Genomic DNA, 18,027 nt, shown 5'->3' with positions numbered 1-18,027 from the left:
AAATCAGCTTGTGGGTCATTAAAGCAAAAAGGGGGGGAAAAAAAAGGAAAAAATCTCCCTCTAACTGCTGCCAAATAAAATGTGTACATCAGCCAAACTGTCAAAGGCAGATCCTGCAACTATGGGATGAGAAGGTTTATTACACTTTCAGCTTCTGGGGAGGGATGTTATAGCAACAGGACGCTGGGTCACTGATGGCAAACTCATGGTTGCTTCGTTTCTTCAGGCACACTAGGAATCCATTAAGCTAACTGACGACAGATCCCTAGGCATTCCAGTCCTACAGCACACCTCCGCGGAGGCCAAATGTTGGACGCTGCCCATTAAAACGTGAAAGAAACAACCCAACAGAGAGCCCACAAATTAGAGAAGCAGGAAACCTCAAATGATGTGCAAAAAAAATTGTAAACGTTCAAGAGAATTTTTCCATAACTTTTGCTTCATAACTCAGCATTTCTGATGTTAATAAATTATGAAACAGCCTTTGCAGGATCAATGAGCCTTTTGGATTCAGATCCTGAATGCTGTTCAGCAGACAGCAGATGAAGCTGCAGAGCGAGTCCTGGAACATGACAACAATTTCCTTTTGGCTGGGTCGAGATGAGCCTGAACCACAGTCACCGCCAGCGTCCTGGCTCAGCACCCAAAATCCGCGGCTCTGCGATGGGCCGGTTTAAACCCCCGTAATCCCGGCGAACACGAAGGTGCCGCTGTGTTAACCAGGCAGAGTGAAGAGGAGAAGGATGGGGACTGCAGCGTGGGGAGAAGGGAGCACGCTGTGCAAAGACAGCAAACGGCTCAGCAAGACAAAACCGTGATGCTGTTCCTGGCAGGGAAGGGGAGTGGAGTTGGGAATACTTGGATGAACTGTTGGATTTGAAGGCAAAAGTGATGGGAGGTGCCTTGGGTTAATAAATAAAAGTATATACTGAACTCGCCATCTGCAGCAGAGGGAAAAAAGAGGAACTTAGTTTTCAGTGTGTTCAGTGAAAAAAAAAGCAATGAGAAATCCATGATTGGGTGGGTGGGATAAAATGGAAGATGGATCAGAGGGATATGAGGCAGAGGAAGTGCTCCCACAATAATTAACTTTATGAGAATGCTCACAGGCTGCAATCCAGGTGAAAGCTTGCTTTTCCAGCAGATCCACAAGTGCATGTGGCTGTCCCAGACCGCCTGTAGTTTAACTTGGGGAAAAGGTAAGACAGACCCAAGTGTGTTCTTGCACTGAACGCAGCTCGGTGAGGAGGTGAGCCTCGGGTTCGGATCTTAGGTAATCAAGAAGGTGAAGTGCATTGCCCCAAAACTGCCTGGAACATCAGCATGCGATGGTTTTAGACTTGCAAAAATGTTACCAGTTACCAATTATAAATTTCTCTTTTCCTCCCCTCCCTTATCTTCCCCCCTTTTTTCCCCTCTCCTTTTCCTCTGATAACTTCTTTTAATGTCTAAACCAAATTATCCACCAGAGGACCTCTCTACAGCCCCCCTGATCTCAGAGCTAGCCTGAGTGCAAAGAGCAAGCAGAAGGACAACTATTAAATTTCAGCTCCACCAAGTCAGATTCCTGCTAATTACACGTGATCTTCTGTTGGTTTTTTTTCTTCCTGTGGTGTCTTTTTCTTGCTGTTGGTGCTAAATACCTGATGTCAGCCTTCACCTGCCCAGGAAAACAGGGATATCTATGGATGAAAGGTCTTATGATTAAAGCTAATGGTTAGTCCTTGACAGAGATGAACTTGGTTCTGGTGCTAACTCTGAATGACCAGTTGCTTTAATATATGACCGTTAATAAATATGACCGTTTTAATGAGTAGGTCCCAGATCAGGTGGCTGTGGTGAATTGAGCCTTCCAGCAGGCTGCTGCGGGCTGGATCCCTCTGTGCTTGCATTTGCTGTTGGTATTTTACCCATAGATAACACTATTCGCCTCCTTTTGCTTTCCCCATTTGATCTTCTTCAGAGCATCAGTCATCTCTTAGTGCTGGTCATGCTTCTTCTAAAAAGCATATACAAATGAATGATTGATGTGCATTCCAAAAGTGTGCCTTCAAACAGAAAATCTTTTTTTGTTACTGAAAACGACTTCTCAACAGTTGGTTTGAGCAATTTCGGCAGAGGAAATTTCTGATTTCCTTCTGGTCTGAACTGGAAGAAGATGTGGTAAAAGGTTTCAGTTTGTTTTTCCGGAGTTTTTTCAGGTGGCAGGAAGAGGGACTTAGAATATTTTTCTCTCTGTCCACGTTTGACAGAGGAAAAAATATGTACTGTAGATGGTAATTTGCGACTACTATTGGATTTTTTCAGTATTTTTGAAGTTGTGATATAACTTTCATATAGAACAGCAGAAAAAAGCACGAGTGTGTGAACTTGGTCTTTAATTAGAGGTGTCAACCACAAAGAGCTGGGCTCACTCAAGAATGCCTCTGCTTTGTAGCAGGTCCTGCAGCACTTTGTGCTATCGGCTGATTACACTTACTGTATTTGGGTCTGAGAAAAATCATCCTTTCCAGGCAGTTTGACACTTTGTTAGACAAATACTGAAGCATCCTAGTAAACTAAATGTAAGGTATTTGCCAACCTTGGAGTTACCACCTGTATTTCTTACTTCAACTGTAGGGGAAAGGCATATACTACAGGTTTGCAAATACTGATATTTTAATGAAACAATAGTTACTTAAAGGCAGGATTTATAAGACTGGCCTGCGTTCTCGTAGGTAGTCTCTTGCTTCTATTTTTGTACCTGCGATAAACTGCAAGTATCTAATGAATACCTAACTAGCAGGGACCGAATAACTAGTAGTTTAACCTATACTTACCTTCGCTTACTCCTGGATCATGGGCACTCAGAACAAATCACTATTATTAATCAGGCAGATAATGTTCCTTGAAAATTAGAAAGCTAGATAAATCTAGACTTACAGAGGTTTACACCAAGACAGACTGTAGACCAGCCATTCTAAACAACTTTGCTAATAATCTGTTACACATCATTACATCCCATTGTGATTGATTTTTACTCATTCCTGATGAATGTTTCATCTTTGGAACTAGTGAGCAAGTGGAACTGCAGCATGTGGAAGAAGCGCAAGTGGCGTCAGGTCTCTCTGGTCCGCATAAAAGGTCGCACACCTAATGTGTAGAGTTCTGAACAATTTTCTGCTTCACTGTCTACACTATGGGTGGCAGTGGAAGCCCAGCTCTTTGCCCCGTGGTGGCAGGTGCTGTCTGGATGCAAAGGAGGGGACATCATTCCAGGAAGACGCTTACAGAGGTTCAGAACTTAATCCTGCCTGTCTTGATTCCCTCTTCAGGGGCATGATCACAGGCTCAGCATCTCCTGTGCTGCCAGCGGGTGATGCTTCCGTGGTTCGGGGATGCGACGACGGGGTGGTACTCCTCCTTTTCTGGTGTGGTTCAGGTGCTCATACATTTTGCTGTTCTTCCCAGAACTGGCCAGCTCCACGTGCAGACATTCCACTGCACATTGCGCTGCTGCTAGTGCTATCTTAGGGGCATCCATCGCTCAAACACGATTGTATTGTTTTGTCTTGAACTGTAGCCCCTCTGTGGACTGCCCGCATGCTGCCATTGTGATTGCAAAGGAAAAATGTGTTAGCAAAAATCCTAGGAAATGCCCTAGTCAAAAATAATGCCTTTACTAATATATGTAATGGGACAGGAGAACTCGCATAATTGCTTCACTGTGGTTCAGCTGGAAAACGCTGACTTACAGCTGTATGGCTGGTAATACTTTGTCCACTTTCTCCTACCTCCATAACATTTTATTTGTTTCCAGCAGTTTCAAAGACTCCTTATTGATAACAACAGAAGCGTACCATTTGATAAGGGATAGTAATATGCAAAATGCCGTTCAGTGATGCTTCTGGACCTTGGTTTGTGATGCCTTGTTCTATTTATGGTGTGGAGTGAGTGTGTGTGAAAAACAGGGGCTAAAGTTCTCAGGGTTTCATACAACCTCTTTTTTTCTCGTTTTGATCTGTGAGATTTCACACCCCCTGTTTGGGTTTTAAAGCTCCTCTCAGATAAAACCACAGAGTTTCAGGTGATTTCTAGCTAAGGCAGGATCTCATTCTGAAGCTGTCGAGCCTTGTGCAGGGGCCCTGCAAAACAGCTGGTGAATTTGAGCTGAGCGTCTTCAACCCAACAATTCTAGAATATGAAAGAAGGCATCTGTAAGATACAGCTGTGGAATAAAATAGACTATTAGTGTAGTCCTGGAGTTTTCCATATTGTATTCCCAGGGTGACTTAATTTCAGTGGTTGCTGCTGTATAAATGAATGGTACTGGGAGGTTAGTGGGCTGCTGCTTATTCAAACCATTAAAAACTAGATGCTGTGTACCCAAACTGTTCAGTGGCTTCAAATCAACAGCGGAACATTGACGATTCATCTTGGTTTTGTTTTCCAAATGATTCCTGTGGGACCTGTTGCTGCTGTCAGTGTCAGTGTGTCCCCTCCTGCCCCTCAGGGTGCTGCACTGGCTATTCCACGTCGTTACCTAATTGAGCTAACTGCTTCAGTCTCAACAGCCACCAGCTTCAGTCGGCCCCGACATTCCTAGAGGTTCCCTGAGATAAAGCAGAAGTTACTGCTCTTTTAGCTTGAGTAAACTCAGTAGAGTTGTTCAACCCACATCAAGAATACTTTTGTTTTTTTCTTGCAAAGTCCAAACTACCTTAATTCAGCTTCCTGTGACATGACTGCTGTGTGTCAGGCCTTTGCTGTGAGGAGCAGAGCTCAGGGGGAGGTAAATAAGGGCATTAAAAAGTACCAGTTGTTGAGAAAGAGTCTAGTTAGGGAAGAGCAGGGACTTTTGTGGGGTCTCACTTCCCCTACAAATCGCTGAAGGGAAAATTCAGCACCTCCAAGGTAGATCTTTTAATCAGGTTGCTGCATAAATGCAACAGATTTTAAGGGGAGTATCTACAGTAAAAAAAAAGCAATGAAGCACACTCCCAATATCCCTTTGCATGCGTTATGTCCTCAATTTGATTCACATATGTGTTTAACATTTGATGTAAATTGATGGCTCCTGACGGGGTTTTCACATCGCCCTTTCCCTTGGCACGAGTGCCTGCCCTGGTGCGCTCTGGCAGGTGATGGGTTAATTCCAAGTGCACAGTTGTACCTGTTGGCTGTGGGAGTGGTGCTTATGGTTGGATGAAGGGCTGTAGGTCTTGCTCCCCAGTGTAGCCCTCAGCCCCTGGTGAAGACCAGCAGCTCGTCCTTCGAACACAGCAAGCTGGAAGCCCCGGTGCTCCTTGCCGTGGGGCGGCTCACCCACTCAGTGGGGTTCAGCTCTTGGCTGTGTTCAGTAACACGTTTTAATGGTCTGAGACTCATTTGCCTAAGGAAATTCTTCTATTCCCTTTCTTTCTCCCCACCTAGAAAAGGGAACTGTGTTTATTGTGGGACAAGAAACCGGGAGATGCCGTGGTTGTGGTAGAGAATGCAACTGGGAGCTGAAGAGAAAAGGCAGGCAAGGCTGGGGTGGGGGGGTGACCGATGAGTGATGAGAAGTGATGGGATCGGGCATGACTGACTGTGGGGACTGAATTCTTCCAGAGTCATTAGGTTGGAAAAGAGCTCGAAGATCATCAAATCCAACCGTTAACCCAGCGCTGCCAAGCCCATCGCTGACCCATGTCCCTGAGCACCGCATCTGCACGTTTTTTAAGTGCTTCCAGGGATGGCGACCCCACCACCTCCCTGGGCAGCCTGTTCCGATGCTTTGACCACCCTTTCAGTGAAGAAATTTTCCCTAATATCCCATCTGAACCTCCTCTGGTGCAGCTTGAGGCTGTTTCCTCTTGTCCTGTGGCTTGTTACAGCGATGCAGGTGGTGGGGAGCGAGCCAGGGCTTTGCTAGTGAGGACACCCGGTGCCAGGTACTGTGGGTGTGGGATGCTGGGAGGAAGGAGCTGGCACACGAGGAGTGGGGACCAAGGCTTATCCTGGCCAGGGGACAGGCATGGAGGATGTAAGAGGAGAGGTTTGCAAGCTCGGCAACAGGCACTGGGACAAGGCAAGGAGAAGATGCTGGGGTTGATGGGCAAGGAACCTGAGCTTTGAGTCCTGAAAGTCAGAGCAGTCTGGCAGAATGCTTGGGAATGGGGTTCAGAGACAAGCCTGGATAACCTGGGGTGAACTAGGTGGCATGGGCTGAAATTTGTGGAAATGGGCAAAAGATTTGTGTTTACTGCCCTACAGTCCTCTTGAGTGCCTGAATACATGTCATTTACCTTCTCCTCTCCCACAAAGTCTCGAGACTCAAGGGCAGGGAGCTCGGGAGCTGCCAGGGGGCCAGGGATGTGCCGCGGTGCCGCTGGGGTTGCTGCGTGGTGCAGCGGCAAGCCACGCGCCTGATCTAGAACACCACACAGGAGCGAGTGCTGCAGTTAGAGTCTGGTTTAAAACCAAAACAAACTAGAAGAAAATGAAACAAATGACTGAGAATTAGCTCACATAAACCAGAATTTGCTACTATAATTTTAACAAATTCACCAGCAGGAAAGGTCTTGCCATGTAGTTTTTGACTTGTGAAATGCGTGTTTGTTTGGACGGGGGAGTTCTCCTTCATTTACCGAACCTGAACGGATAGATCTGCTCCAGAAATTAACGGGGGCAGTGTGGCAAAGGATGTTGCCAGTGCAACTCCTGTTTTATTTACTCAGGAAGCTGGAATGTGAGGCGTGAACAAGGCAGGGTTTTTCTCCAAGAGGAAGGATGATGTTTTGTGGCCAAGTCAGTTGAATTGAAAACTATAAACTCCATCACTGCTTCTGCTGCTGTGTTCTGAGGAAGTCGCTGAAGCCAGACTTGCCAGAAGTGGCCACTAATTGCATGTTCCTCATTATCTTTGTCTGAATGCCCAACTTGACACCTGGGATGCTAATCCACCGAGGTGCCAGCAGCATCAGGCAGGGCTCTGCTCCGGGCGCTGGACGTGAGCAGTAACCTGAAAACACGGGAACAGCAAGAATGCTCCAGGTGTTTCGTGTCCCTCTCTTCGTCTTGTTTCTTGGGCTATAAAGTGAGTTTATTAGGAATCCCTCACAGATGTGTTATAAAACTGAATGGCAGTTTGGGTGCGTGATGTTGCCACGCGTGTAGTGTTTGTTTAAAATAACTTTTGTGCGTTGTTTGTGCACCTTCTGCGCTTCACCCTGGTTAGAGTCAGAGCCTGTCCGTGTAGCTGAACCCGCCCAGGTCTCATAGGTAAGCAACTGGGAGAGTATTCCCAAGCAGGGGATTAATGACACTGAACACAGGGAGTGTTGTTTCTCACCAGTCCTGTCCCAAACACACATATTCTGGGAGAAAATGTGGTATTTCCGTGCAGCTTCAGTGCCATCGTTTGGTTAGGAAGGAAGAAGCCAAATCCTGACACCGTGATTTTCCCTTCCTCCGTTGTAATACACGTAGCTCGAGAAAAAAAAGGGTTAGTGCCGGAGGTGGGAGACCAAGGTACGTCTGCTGGGAGCGGTGCAGGGAGTGTGAGCTTGCCTGCTGGGGCTGCCTGGCTGGGCGGCGCTGGGCTGGTGCTGGGGGCACACAGCCAAGACTGGCACGGTCCTGATTCTCCGCGGGGGTCCCGAGCTGCGCAGCCAGGGTCCCAGCCGACAGCAGCGCTCCAAGATTTCGCAGCCTGACCTTACACTTGATCTGTTGCTGTCATCGCTGCATTTTCGTTTCTCCTTTCCTTTGTTCCTACCTTTTCTTTTTTTCTCGGTCGTGAAGTGGATGGGAAAGTATTATCCTATCCCATGAGATTTTGAGAGAATTAATTGCTAGTAAAAGCATGTTAAGAGCTTTTGATGACTGAAGTAATTTGCAATGACACAGGGTCTGGTAAGGGTAGAGGGAAATCTAAGTCTAGGGGAAAAAAGAGTTTCTGTAATAAGGAGGCCCACTTATGAGCAGAATACACCCTCGCCGTACTTAGGACTCAAAGGGCTTTTCCTCATTTTGGTGGTGTCCTGTGTTGTTTTTAAAATGTGCTTTTTTCAGTGAGTTGCAAGAATGGGTCATCACAAATGTCGAATGGAATGCCGAACATGTTTTCTGTTTCAATGTCATCGAACTTACTTTACTGTCTTAAGAAAGAAAAAGTGCTAAGTCTCTTCCTGGTAAAACAGCGATTTTCCTTAGACCAGGACCCTTTATTTAACCCTTGTTTTTCACACTTGGACTTTTAAGCATTTGAGGGTTTTTATTTGGAAAGATCCCTCTTTTGCTCAGTGGCCAAATTTTATCTCACCTTCAACCACACAGATCCTCTGTTGTCAGTGAACTTCTAGTGGTGTACTTAGATAAATGAAAGCGTCACTTGTTACAGCATTTTCTAAAATATAATTTCACAGCACTGGGGTAAGTGACCTGTTTTGAAAGTTTACTAAAAAACAGAATATCATTTATAATAAAACCTGATCCTGTGTGGAAGGATGAAACAGTGTGAAGATGGAGCAGTTTAAGGGCCTTGTCATTAAAATAAATACGGTTTGGAGGAGTTACCTGCTTTGATTACTGAAGTGGTGTGGATACTAGAAGTGTTTGTCTCCTAATAATTGTATTCCTGAGCCTATTATCATGGACAACTGATATCATGTTATCATTGTAATCATGGACGACTCTGATACATGTCCTTGGAGGTTCTGCTAACCAGGAACTTCAGATTATGACTAAGAGCTGCTTTTAGTCTTCCGTATGTCTCTTTTTTTAATTATATATGCCAGCCAGCTTTCTCCTCTCTGTTTCTTATTTGGAATCCTGCATTGCAAGTAATTCTCCTTTCTTTCTTCTTCCTGTAGCTATCATTTTACAGAAGATGACCCATGTATTTGTTCTTCTCCTGTTCTACAGATTGCTGATGACCTGGGAAATGACAAGTTCTGTATTGATGCTGGCCAGAGTGGAGCTGGGAACTGGCTGAAGTACATCCGCGTGGCCTGTTCCTGTGACGGGCAGAATCTAGCCGTGTGTCACGTTAACGACCAGGTAACGACTTCGGCAGCTCCAAGGTTGCTGTGCCCACCTCGCTGCTTCCACAGCTGCTGGGGTGGGTTGGCAGAGGGTAGTGTAGAGTGGCAGCACTGAATGGAAGCAACCAGGGGGGTCATCTGTTCAGCAGCTCTGCTGCGGCATCCCTGAAATGATCTAAAAACCCTGGACTCATGTGATCTTCCAGTCCCTGACTCCTTTTGTGGTGGGGAAGATAATTTGAAATGTTAACACCTGGTGTGAAGTGTAAGTTGTGTTAACAAAACACAATGAGACAAATGGAAACCAGTGTTGGTATTTCGTTGCCATCAAAACCATAGGAAGTTCACGTTACCGGTTGACAGTGGTGGGTAGGGAGTGTGATTCCAAGCTCTAAAGTCAGCTGTTCTCTGATCTAAGAGGGGAGTGAGGGTTTGGGAGTCTGTGGAGGAGGAAAAGTAAAAGCCTAACAGGCATATTTACAGAAATGCTGGTAGAGCAGCCTCTAGGTGGGGGTGCGGGCGAGGGATATTACACAGAATTAATAGGATTTTGATAATGTTAGCTAACGTTTATAAAGTTCTTTGAAGATTAAACCCAAAAATGGATTCAAGATGAGCAAGCCAAGCTGGGAGTTTCACAAACCTCGGAGTGCAATCCAAGTACAAGTTACTGTTTCAGACCTAACTTAAATGAGAAATGCACTCTTAATGTTATTACCAGTCCGCAAACAGAAGGCATGTTTGGATGCACGCAAAAAATGAGCTGAGGATGGGAAAATACACTTCTAACAGAAACATTTTAAAACCTGTATCTGACAGGGAAGCTAGAGTGAATCTGAAGCCAGCTCACATAAAATGAGAATAGCTCAGGGCGCACCAAAATATCAGCTCACTTTGTGCACTTAGTTCCTGTTTTAAAATGCTTTTAAATAACTTAACTTTGGATGCCGAAAAAAATTACAGAAATACCGCAAATGTTCATGATTCAAGCAATCCAGAAGAGATTGAGGCACAAAGCTCTAAATTTCAGCCTGCTTAGTTAAAATGAGCTGCTGATTGCTGCAGTGCCCACTCACCACTACTCACAAGTGCTCTTACAACAAGGAGCCGTCTGAGCAAGAGCCAACATTTATCATCAGCTCCTTGTCTTACACCGTGAGCTGCTCAGTGCCTTCTGTGGCACACACAGGGCTGCTCCTGTGTCTCAGTTTCACAGACCGACAGGATAAATACCTTCGGGGCCGTTGCATTTTCCCTCACCTGTTACTTAGGTCTTTCACCATCCTTCATTCTGCACAGAAAATACGGGTTTGCAGGAGCCTGCGACTGACTCGGCTTCCTTGCTGTGCATCCTGCAGCTTGCCTGAGCACAAACTGCTAGCCTGAGGGATACCTTTTTAGACTTTCCAGAAGATTCAGCAGGACCAGTGCAACTGCCTGTCCTATCTAATACTTCCCAGCACTGCAGCACTGTGCATGAAATACAGCTTTAGCCAGCCGCGTGTGTTCACTTCTTAACAGCAGTTTTGCTCAGTGGTCTCTGCAGGTGACTTTGAGCGCTCATCCTCACAGCTGCTACCGAGGATGTTTACCAGCAGCAGTAGAAAAGCACAAATATTAAAAGAAGAGAAAACCAAATATTTAGAGTTTGGGTTTCATAAAAAAGATCTTAGACTGGGGAACGAAACTGAATTAATACAGGGTTTTTTTATATGAATGCACATATCTTCTTTTTAAAATGTTAACTTGTACACTGCTGGCTTTTCCCAGGTTCTCACAAATGCTTAGACTAAGGACTAGACATATGTACAAAATCTGCCAAAAACCTGAAGGCTGTATCACGTTTTATTCTAAGCCCGGTCACTGCATGTCCTTCTGTTCTTGTCCCTCATCTGGAGATTTTTGGTTGTGCATATTTTTAGTGCATGCAGCAATCTGATTGGAAAGAACAGCTGTTTATCATACCCACTCATCTTCTTTTCTTTATTTTTTCTCTGTTAGGACCACTCTCTTACAACTCTGTAGTAAATAAATTTACTAGAAGTCACATAAAAGGGGGTAGGTAGCAAGCAAGTGCTTCTTCAGGAGGAAGAAAATAAGAAGCTGCAGAACACAATGAAACAGTAGCAAAGGAAAATGCTTTCTTCCCCTCAGCCTTCTTTCCGGAAAGATTGAGAAGTCTTAGGTCAGGCCAGCTGGTTGGAATGAAAAAATCCAGTGTAAAAAGCAGCAGATGATGGTGATTGATAACTAGAGGCACTGGGTGCTTTGGGGGGGGAGGAGTAAAGTCAGAGTAAGGATATACTGTTTCCTCAGGTATTGATTAAGACAGCCTATGGACTCATTTCAATGGCACAGTACTTAGAGCAGTCAGCAGCACATTAAAATCTTTGTGGACTTGTATTATTATTTATAGAGGAGACAATTTAACCATGTTTGTTCTGGAATTTCCTGTTCATTCCAAGTTTTCTCTCACACCACTGCTACACAAAACCAAGCCTCACTACTTTGTCTCCTGGAAAGATTCTGGTGTTAGTTGGTGGTTACTTCTTTTACTGAAACGGATCGTTCTTCCAGATTATGAAGCTTCAAAGGGTAAAGGTGGCTGTGAGTGTCTTTGGTTGTCATGAAAACTAAGAGCGTAAGATGCAAATATAAATAGAAAAATGTCCAACAGTCCATAAATATATATGTCTGCAAGCTGACACGTGCTTTCATCAAACTCAGTGAATTCATAATTCACAGGTAGCCAAGGTGCCTCTTGGACATAAACCCCTTGTATTTGAACTCTTTAGACACTCAAAATAAAATTACTAGCATGCAAAATCAGGTTCTTCGTCCTGGTCCTAAGAAACCCTGGCCTGCTGAATACCAAAGCAAAAGTGGCATGCATTTTCAAAGATACTGTAGTTAGACAGTTGAAGGGTACAAAATGTTTTTACACTTCCTTGTTTTTTCTTTAGCTGATGTCAGTGTGAGGTCCATACTCATAAAAAAGGGGGTGTGGGGGGGTGTTACAGGTCGTCTTCCTGCAGATACCTCCGAGGGTGAGCAGTTCTGCTTGTGTGATTGCTTCACTGAAGTCAAGGGCACTGAGCTGGATTCCTCACGGGAGTGTGTGCTTCTGGCCAGGGCCGTTGCATGCTTTTAAAACGAATCCACTCCTTTTCCCTGCAGGATATATTTAGAAAACTGAATTTGTGTTGAGTTCAAACTTTCTTTCTTGCGCACAACACCCCGCGCAGTCCGTGCAAGGGGAGACTCTGCTGGGTGCCGGTGCTGCGCGCATCCTGCGAGCGAGAAAGGAGACATCTCAGGCCCTTACGAGAGTGACTCCTAAAGCCGGAAACATGTTATAAATTTTCAGAGTGACTAAGCATTGCTAATTTCTACCTAGTGCTATATCCTAATGCTGCTGGTTTTAACTTCATTTGATTTCACGTTGCTAGCCAGGTACATTTTTTTCCATAACAGGCACTCAAAAAAACAGGGAGAAAGGCTTTGTGCAGTAGGCGTGCAAAGATTTGGGGGTTGTTTGTTACGTACATAAAGAAAAGCTTTTGCAATAAAAGATTATCCACAAAATAACTAAGCAGCACTGTGATGATAAGAGCCAGGATAAGCTTTTAATCAAAACCACTTCCTTTTCAGGAAAAAAATAAACATTTTTACATGGGGAGATGGTTTTTTGACACACACCATGCTACCACCACATTCTGTTCTGCTCTGCACTCCTGTAACTTGGGAACATTCCCAGGGATGTACAGAGAATTTTCCTTGATTTTTAGTGAAGAAATTGACAGCAGAATCTGGACCTCTGAGTATTTTGGGATGGGTTTTTTTTTTTCCCCAATTTAAAGATTAAAATGTTGCTATTTAGAAAGAGATTAGTTGAGGCATTTCATTAACTGTTTTTCAATTGTGAAACCAATTTTCAAATGTAAAATAATGTTATCCAGTTTTCTTTATGTTTATTCTTACTTGACAGGTATTTGAAAAGAATAGAAGATCCTTGATTGACTGAAATAATTGTCTGCCTAAAAGAGGGCTAGAAAAGAATGGTAGAAAAATTATATGATTTGCTAAATGTATCTGGAAAATGAGACATGACTTCTGTTTTATTTTTTCATGTTGCTACTACTGCCTTCATGGGGCAAATACTTCAGCAGTTTAGCTGTTCTCGTTCAGGAGACTGTAATATTAAACAGAATACATGTAATAAAGGTAATAGCCATGAGCTTGCTTTTAGGATGAGAGCTACTGCTTTTCTTTGTGTTACATATATTGGAAAAAAGAAGGAGCTGCAGTGATGGAAAAAATCGGGCCTCTGTTTAATAAGCCAGTCTTCTGGGTGTTTGTATAATAGAGGTATTTTATATGTATTTTACGTACATATTCAGTGACTGTCTTCAGGTTTCCTAGTTGTGTAACACAGTGCCTTAAAAAGAGGAAATAAAAAGCAGTGTGGCTTAGTTGAAACAAAGGGAAGGCGATTCCAAAGGAGGAAAACATCTGAACAAAAGCAAAATGTGCAGCCCCGTTCCGGCCAGAAATGCACGAGGCCAAACTTTTACGTGTTCGCTCCTCCTTGAGCCAGCCAGACACACACCGGTTTGATAGTTGTCTTAGACGAGCAGTAGGTAGGAATATTTGCCTTGTTACTCCAGCGGATTGCTAGTATAGTTAACTATTTGCAAGACAAGAACATAAAGCAGCAGCTTTTTAGCTCGTTTTGAATTGTCCCTCGGCCACTGCCGCACACTGATGCAATTAGTGGGTGTGTGTTTCGATCTTTAGGTAAACACTGCAGCTGTTTTCTCCATTCTCTAATGCCGTTTTTTTCCTAAAGCACAAACGTGTTGCCGCAGTGAAGCTAAGAGAAATAGTAGGCATAACTCATACAGCAGGTAAACAGTGCTGTTTTTTATGAAAGATGCCTAACTAATGAGGTAATACACGGACGTGGTTTTCTCACTTGACGTGTTTCATCTCCATCTATTGCCTTGATACTGGAAACAGTTAAACAATTACCGCATTGTTTCTGAGCTGTGTCTGTCTCAAGAACACTTTTTCTCAGAGAAAAGATGTACAGCTTTGATTACTTTGTGCTCCGCTCGGGGTGAGATCAGCCTCAGAATGCGATTGTGTGCTGTGGTTCTGCATTATTGATACTTTCAGTAATTGTACCAAATTGCTTGGTTATAGGCTGCAAAATGTTATAGCCAGAGCCAGCTTTCTATTACATCGCGTTTACATCCACAGAAGCAGTTATAGAGCAGATCTGTGTATCAAGCCTAGACTGGAAAAGGATTCCTCTGGGTTGTTTGTTTTGTTTTGTTTTGTTTTTTTCTTTCTTATTTTTAATTTTTTTCTAGTGCCCTGTGCCTGAAATAATTTTGATACAAACTAAGCAGTGTGGTATTTTCAACTGTCTGTGAGAGCACTACCTAAACCCTAGTTATATTGTTAACAATTTTGTGTTAAATAAAACTGACCGGTAATTAGGAGAGGTGCCCCTTTTGTTGTGAGAAATAAGAAAGGATAATGTGTGCATTTTTTATATAAATGCTGAACATAAATGATTTATGAATGTAAATGTTCTGATGGATTAGTAAATCCGATCTTGGTCGGCGCACAACAAATAAGAAAGGAAAGGAAACACAGCAGTGGTTTTAATTAATTCAGACCATCAGTAGCATGATTGCAAGATGAAGTTAATTATTATAATGAAATGTTTGATGAAATTAATGTGACTCCAGCAGAATCCAGCTTTTCCCTGATCATTAATGAAGCTTGTACTATGTGTCTAGAAAGACCGTGACAGGCGTGTTTTCACCTACAGCTACTTTGTTCTGAACACAAGCAGGAGAGGTGGAGGAGCTCGGGATGCTGACGCCGTGGCACTGTTTGCCTTTGTCCTAGTAGAATCCTGACGGACTTTTCGCAGTGTCAGATCTGTGGATGTGTCTGTGCGCTAGGCACACCTTTTAGGATGTGGTTTGTACGTGAGTGCTGGTTTGGGTTGGGTTACTAGCCGAAGGAGAAGTGTGTGTTAATAGCTGTCTTGACTTCTTTTTCGCCTCAGCTGGCTGCAAGCGGCGGCGCAGGGATGATCTTGTTCCTCCGAGTCGAGCCCCAAGCGCTGTGCTTATTCCAAGTCTTTTCTTTTTGTTTTTCAGGCAGGTTTGCCACGGGGGGTTTAGTCCTGGGGAAAGCTCTCCTCGCTGAGCGAGCGGGCAGGGGAGAGCTGCAGCGCAAATCAGAGAGATGGTGAGGGGAAACAAGGCGGATTTTATAGCACTCGCACTTTGCAGCGGGGTCGTGGAAACCGGTTACAACCCGGTGGGAGACTGGCGGCGGGTGGGGGCCGGGCCGCCTGGCGGGGGTCAGGGCGCCCCTCGCGGCGGGGCCGGCGGGGCCGGGGCGCACGGGGCTGCCCAGCGCCTTGCCCGGGGAACCGCGGGACAGCCGGGCTGGGCTGACGCGGGGGTGCCGGGCCTGGGCCGCCCCGCCGGGGGCACCGCGGTACCCACCCCCCCCGGGAACCCCCGGGCCGGGCCCCGGGCGCCACGGCCCCGACTTCCCCTTCCTCCGTGCGGCGCGGCGGCTGCCGGCGGCCTGCCCCGACGGGGAGAGCCCGGGGTGGCCCCCCCGCCCCGCCGCCGGGCCGCGCCTCGCCCGGAGCCCGCAGGTCAGGCGCCCCGCGCTGCCCGGCCCCGCGGCCGGTCACGGCGCTGCCGGGCGGCCCTGCGCTGCCAGGCCGGGCCGCGGGTGGAGTCTGCCCCCTGCTGGGGCGGGCCGGGCCCCGCGCCCACGGACCCGCGCCCGCCGCCCGGCCCGCCGCCGGCTGCGTAACCCCCGCTGCCCGGCCCGCGGCTGCCCCACAGGCGGCGGTGGGAGGGGGTGGTCGCGCCGGGGGCAAGCTCGCTGCGTCGGTGCCGGGGAAGGTGTGTGGCAGCCCCGGTGCGGGGGCAGCCGCCGCCGGGAAATCCCGCACCCCCGGGGCCGGCGCGGTCCCGCCGCGGCGCCCGGACGGGGCCCTGCCGGGCTGCGTGTGCCGTTGTACCGCGGTGATCGCTCCGTGAGGGTTTTCCTCAGCTCCATCAGGAGGGAACGCCGGCAGCAGTGCCGGGGTTTTCCCGAGGTGCCCGCGGCACCGTGGGCAGGGGGAGGCACCTGCTGCCCCCCGGGCTCCAGCCACCCGCTTCCACGGTGGAAGGGAGGGGGGCTCGGGGGGGGACACGTCCCGGTGAGACCCTTCACGCAGCCCAGGGTCGGAGAGGTTTGTGTCTTTGTGCCCTGCAGACGGAAGGGTGGCAGCTCGTGCAGGGACCCGTGCTGGGTGAATTGTAGTTGATGTCCCAAAGAATAATTTCATGCCTCACTTTAACAGGCAGAGCTAGCAAAACCTGGCGGTTAATAACTGTTACCTGTTGAAGTCTTACGGTGTTATTGTTAAAGAGGACAGGGTCCAGCATACTCTAAAAATTTGGAAAACATACGGAAGACAACAAGTTTCTTGGATTTCACATAGTTCTGATCCTCTTTGTCAGTCATGCAAACTCCCATCCTGCTGCTGGTCTCCTGCTGCTGTTTTTGGCCTTCCCTGCAGTGGTCTGCACCAGCATCCTCCCAGCTGCAGGGACCGACTGGCTCCCCATGCCCCGAATGCCCCAGTAACTGTGCTGGGTGCCCGCCAGCAGCGTGCCACTGCCAGCGCCTCGATGGTTACAGGGGACCAGCCCTGCTCTGCCTGCCGATGCGAGTGAGCCCCCACCAGCACGCTCCCCCCCCCCCGCAATCTGCCGTTGTGTCAGGGGTGATGGGGTCCGCTTGCCCCTAACCCAGTTGTTGCTGGAGATGCTGCCGTGGGTTCGATTCAGTTCAGGGGTAAAACGGTAAGGATGGGTGCGTGGTACCTATGGAAACACACTGATACGTTGCTGCCTTGCGACATTCGGCTTTGTTGCACCTCAGATGCAGGGGCTTTCTTTCTCATTGCCCTGTTTTCTAAGGAATGCATCCTTGGCGTGTGAGAATTCATTTTGGTTCGGGAAAGCTGTACTAGGTGTCCTTTAGACCATGTTCTGCACACCGCAGACAGCAATGTGAGCAGGGCGTACAGCGGGTAGGCGGCCTCTGCCCTTGGCTGAGGGCTCTGTCTGTGCTGGGGTTTGTCCTCCAGCGTGACAGCGAGGGCGCGATAGGCAAACAGAACCATGGTAGGTGAACAGAACCACAGAAGGTCCAAGTTCTGTGGCTAGGCAGGCACTCTGCGTGGGATAAACTGCTCACCGGGAGCGATTCACATCTTGTCTTTAGGGGTCAGGTCCTCAGGCTTCAGGTGAGAGTAATCTACAAAATAATTCTGTGAAGATACGCTAATTCAGCTCTCTAATCATCAGGCCAGTTTCACCTTAGAGCAGCAGAGGCTCAAATGTGTCAATTCCATCCCTTTAATCTTCCCTTTGCTATAACAAATATACTAAGCTTATAGGAGGTAGGGAAAACAATGGGAAGATTTTGCGTAATTTGAATGAGAGAGGCTGTTACTGTAAATACTATTTTATTGTCCAAGCCACATGAAACACTTACACACATAGAGTAAAATAAAGGCAGAAAAAAAGAGCTCTCAGTAGCAATTATCACACAAATCAAGTGACAGCCTCCCCTATTAGCTGGAATAATTTGAGTTATTGGTAAAATGTAAAATGCAAGTCTTTGCACATTTAACATGTCTCTCAATTTTTGTTTCTGATTCCCAGATCTATTATAAAGTTATTAAAGAAATTGAGCCAGGAGAAGAGCTCTTGGTGTATTTGAAGGAAGGTGGTTATTCACTTGGGAACATGGCGCCCAGCATGGAAGGTAAGGCCTCGCTTTGCTAGACAGGACCTTTTTGCACCTCTCACCAGCAAACCTAGGAACGCTGAGAACCTCAGTGAGTACTGGACGGGGACAAAAACCTGGTCCAGTACCTGTCCCTTCTGTATCTGTTCATATTTTATGCTTATTTTCACTC

General features: G+C 46.6%; 1 protein-coding gene across 3 annotated transcripts in view; it reads left to right on the top strand.

The window, feature by feature from the left end:
* PRDM16 (PR/SET domain 16) overlaps positions 1-18,027 on the top strand; it is a 345,908-nt gene that overhangs the window by 282,276 nt on the left and 45,605 nt on the right. For all 3 annotated transcript variants that reach the window (XM_080380315.1, XM_080380313.1, XM_080380314.1), the window contains exons 4-5: positions 8,887-9,021; positions 17,771-17,873. In XM_080380315.1, coding sequence (XP_080236441.1) covers positions 8,887-9,021; positions 17,771-17,873 — 238 coding nt within the window. The remainder of the gene's footprint in view (positions 1-8,886; positions 9,022-17,770; positions 17,874-18,027) is intronic.

The sequence above is a fragment of the Falco punctatus genome (assembly GCF_963210335.1).
Source record: "Falco punctatus genome assembly, chromosome: 3".
In the NCBI taxonomy this organism is placed as follows: Eukaryota; Metazoa; Chordata; class Aves; order Falconiformes; family Falconidae; genus Falco; species Falco punctatus.
This window is presented reverse-complemented; position numbering and strand designations above follow the sequence as displayed.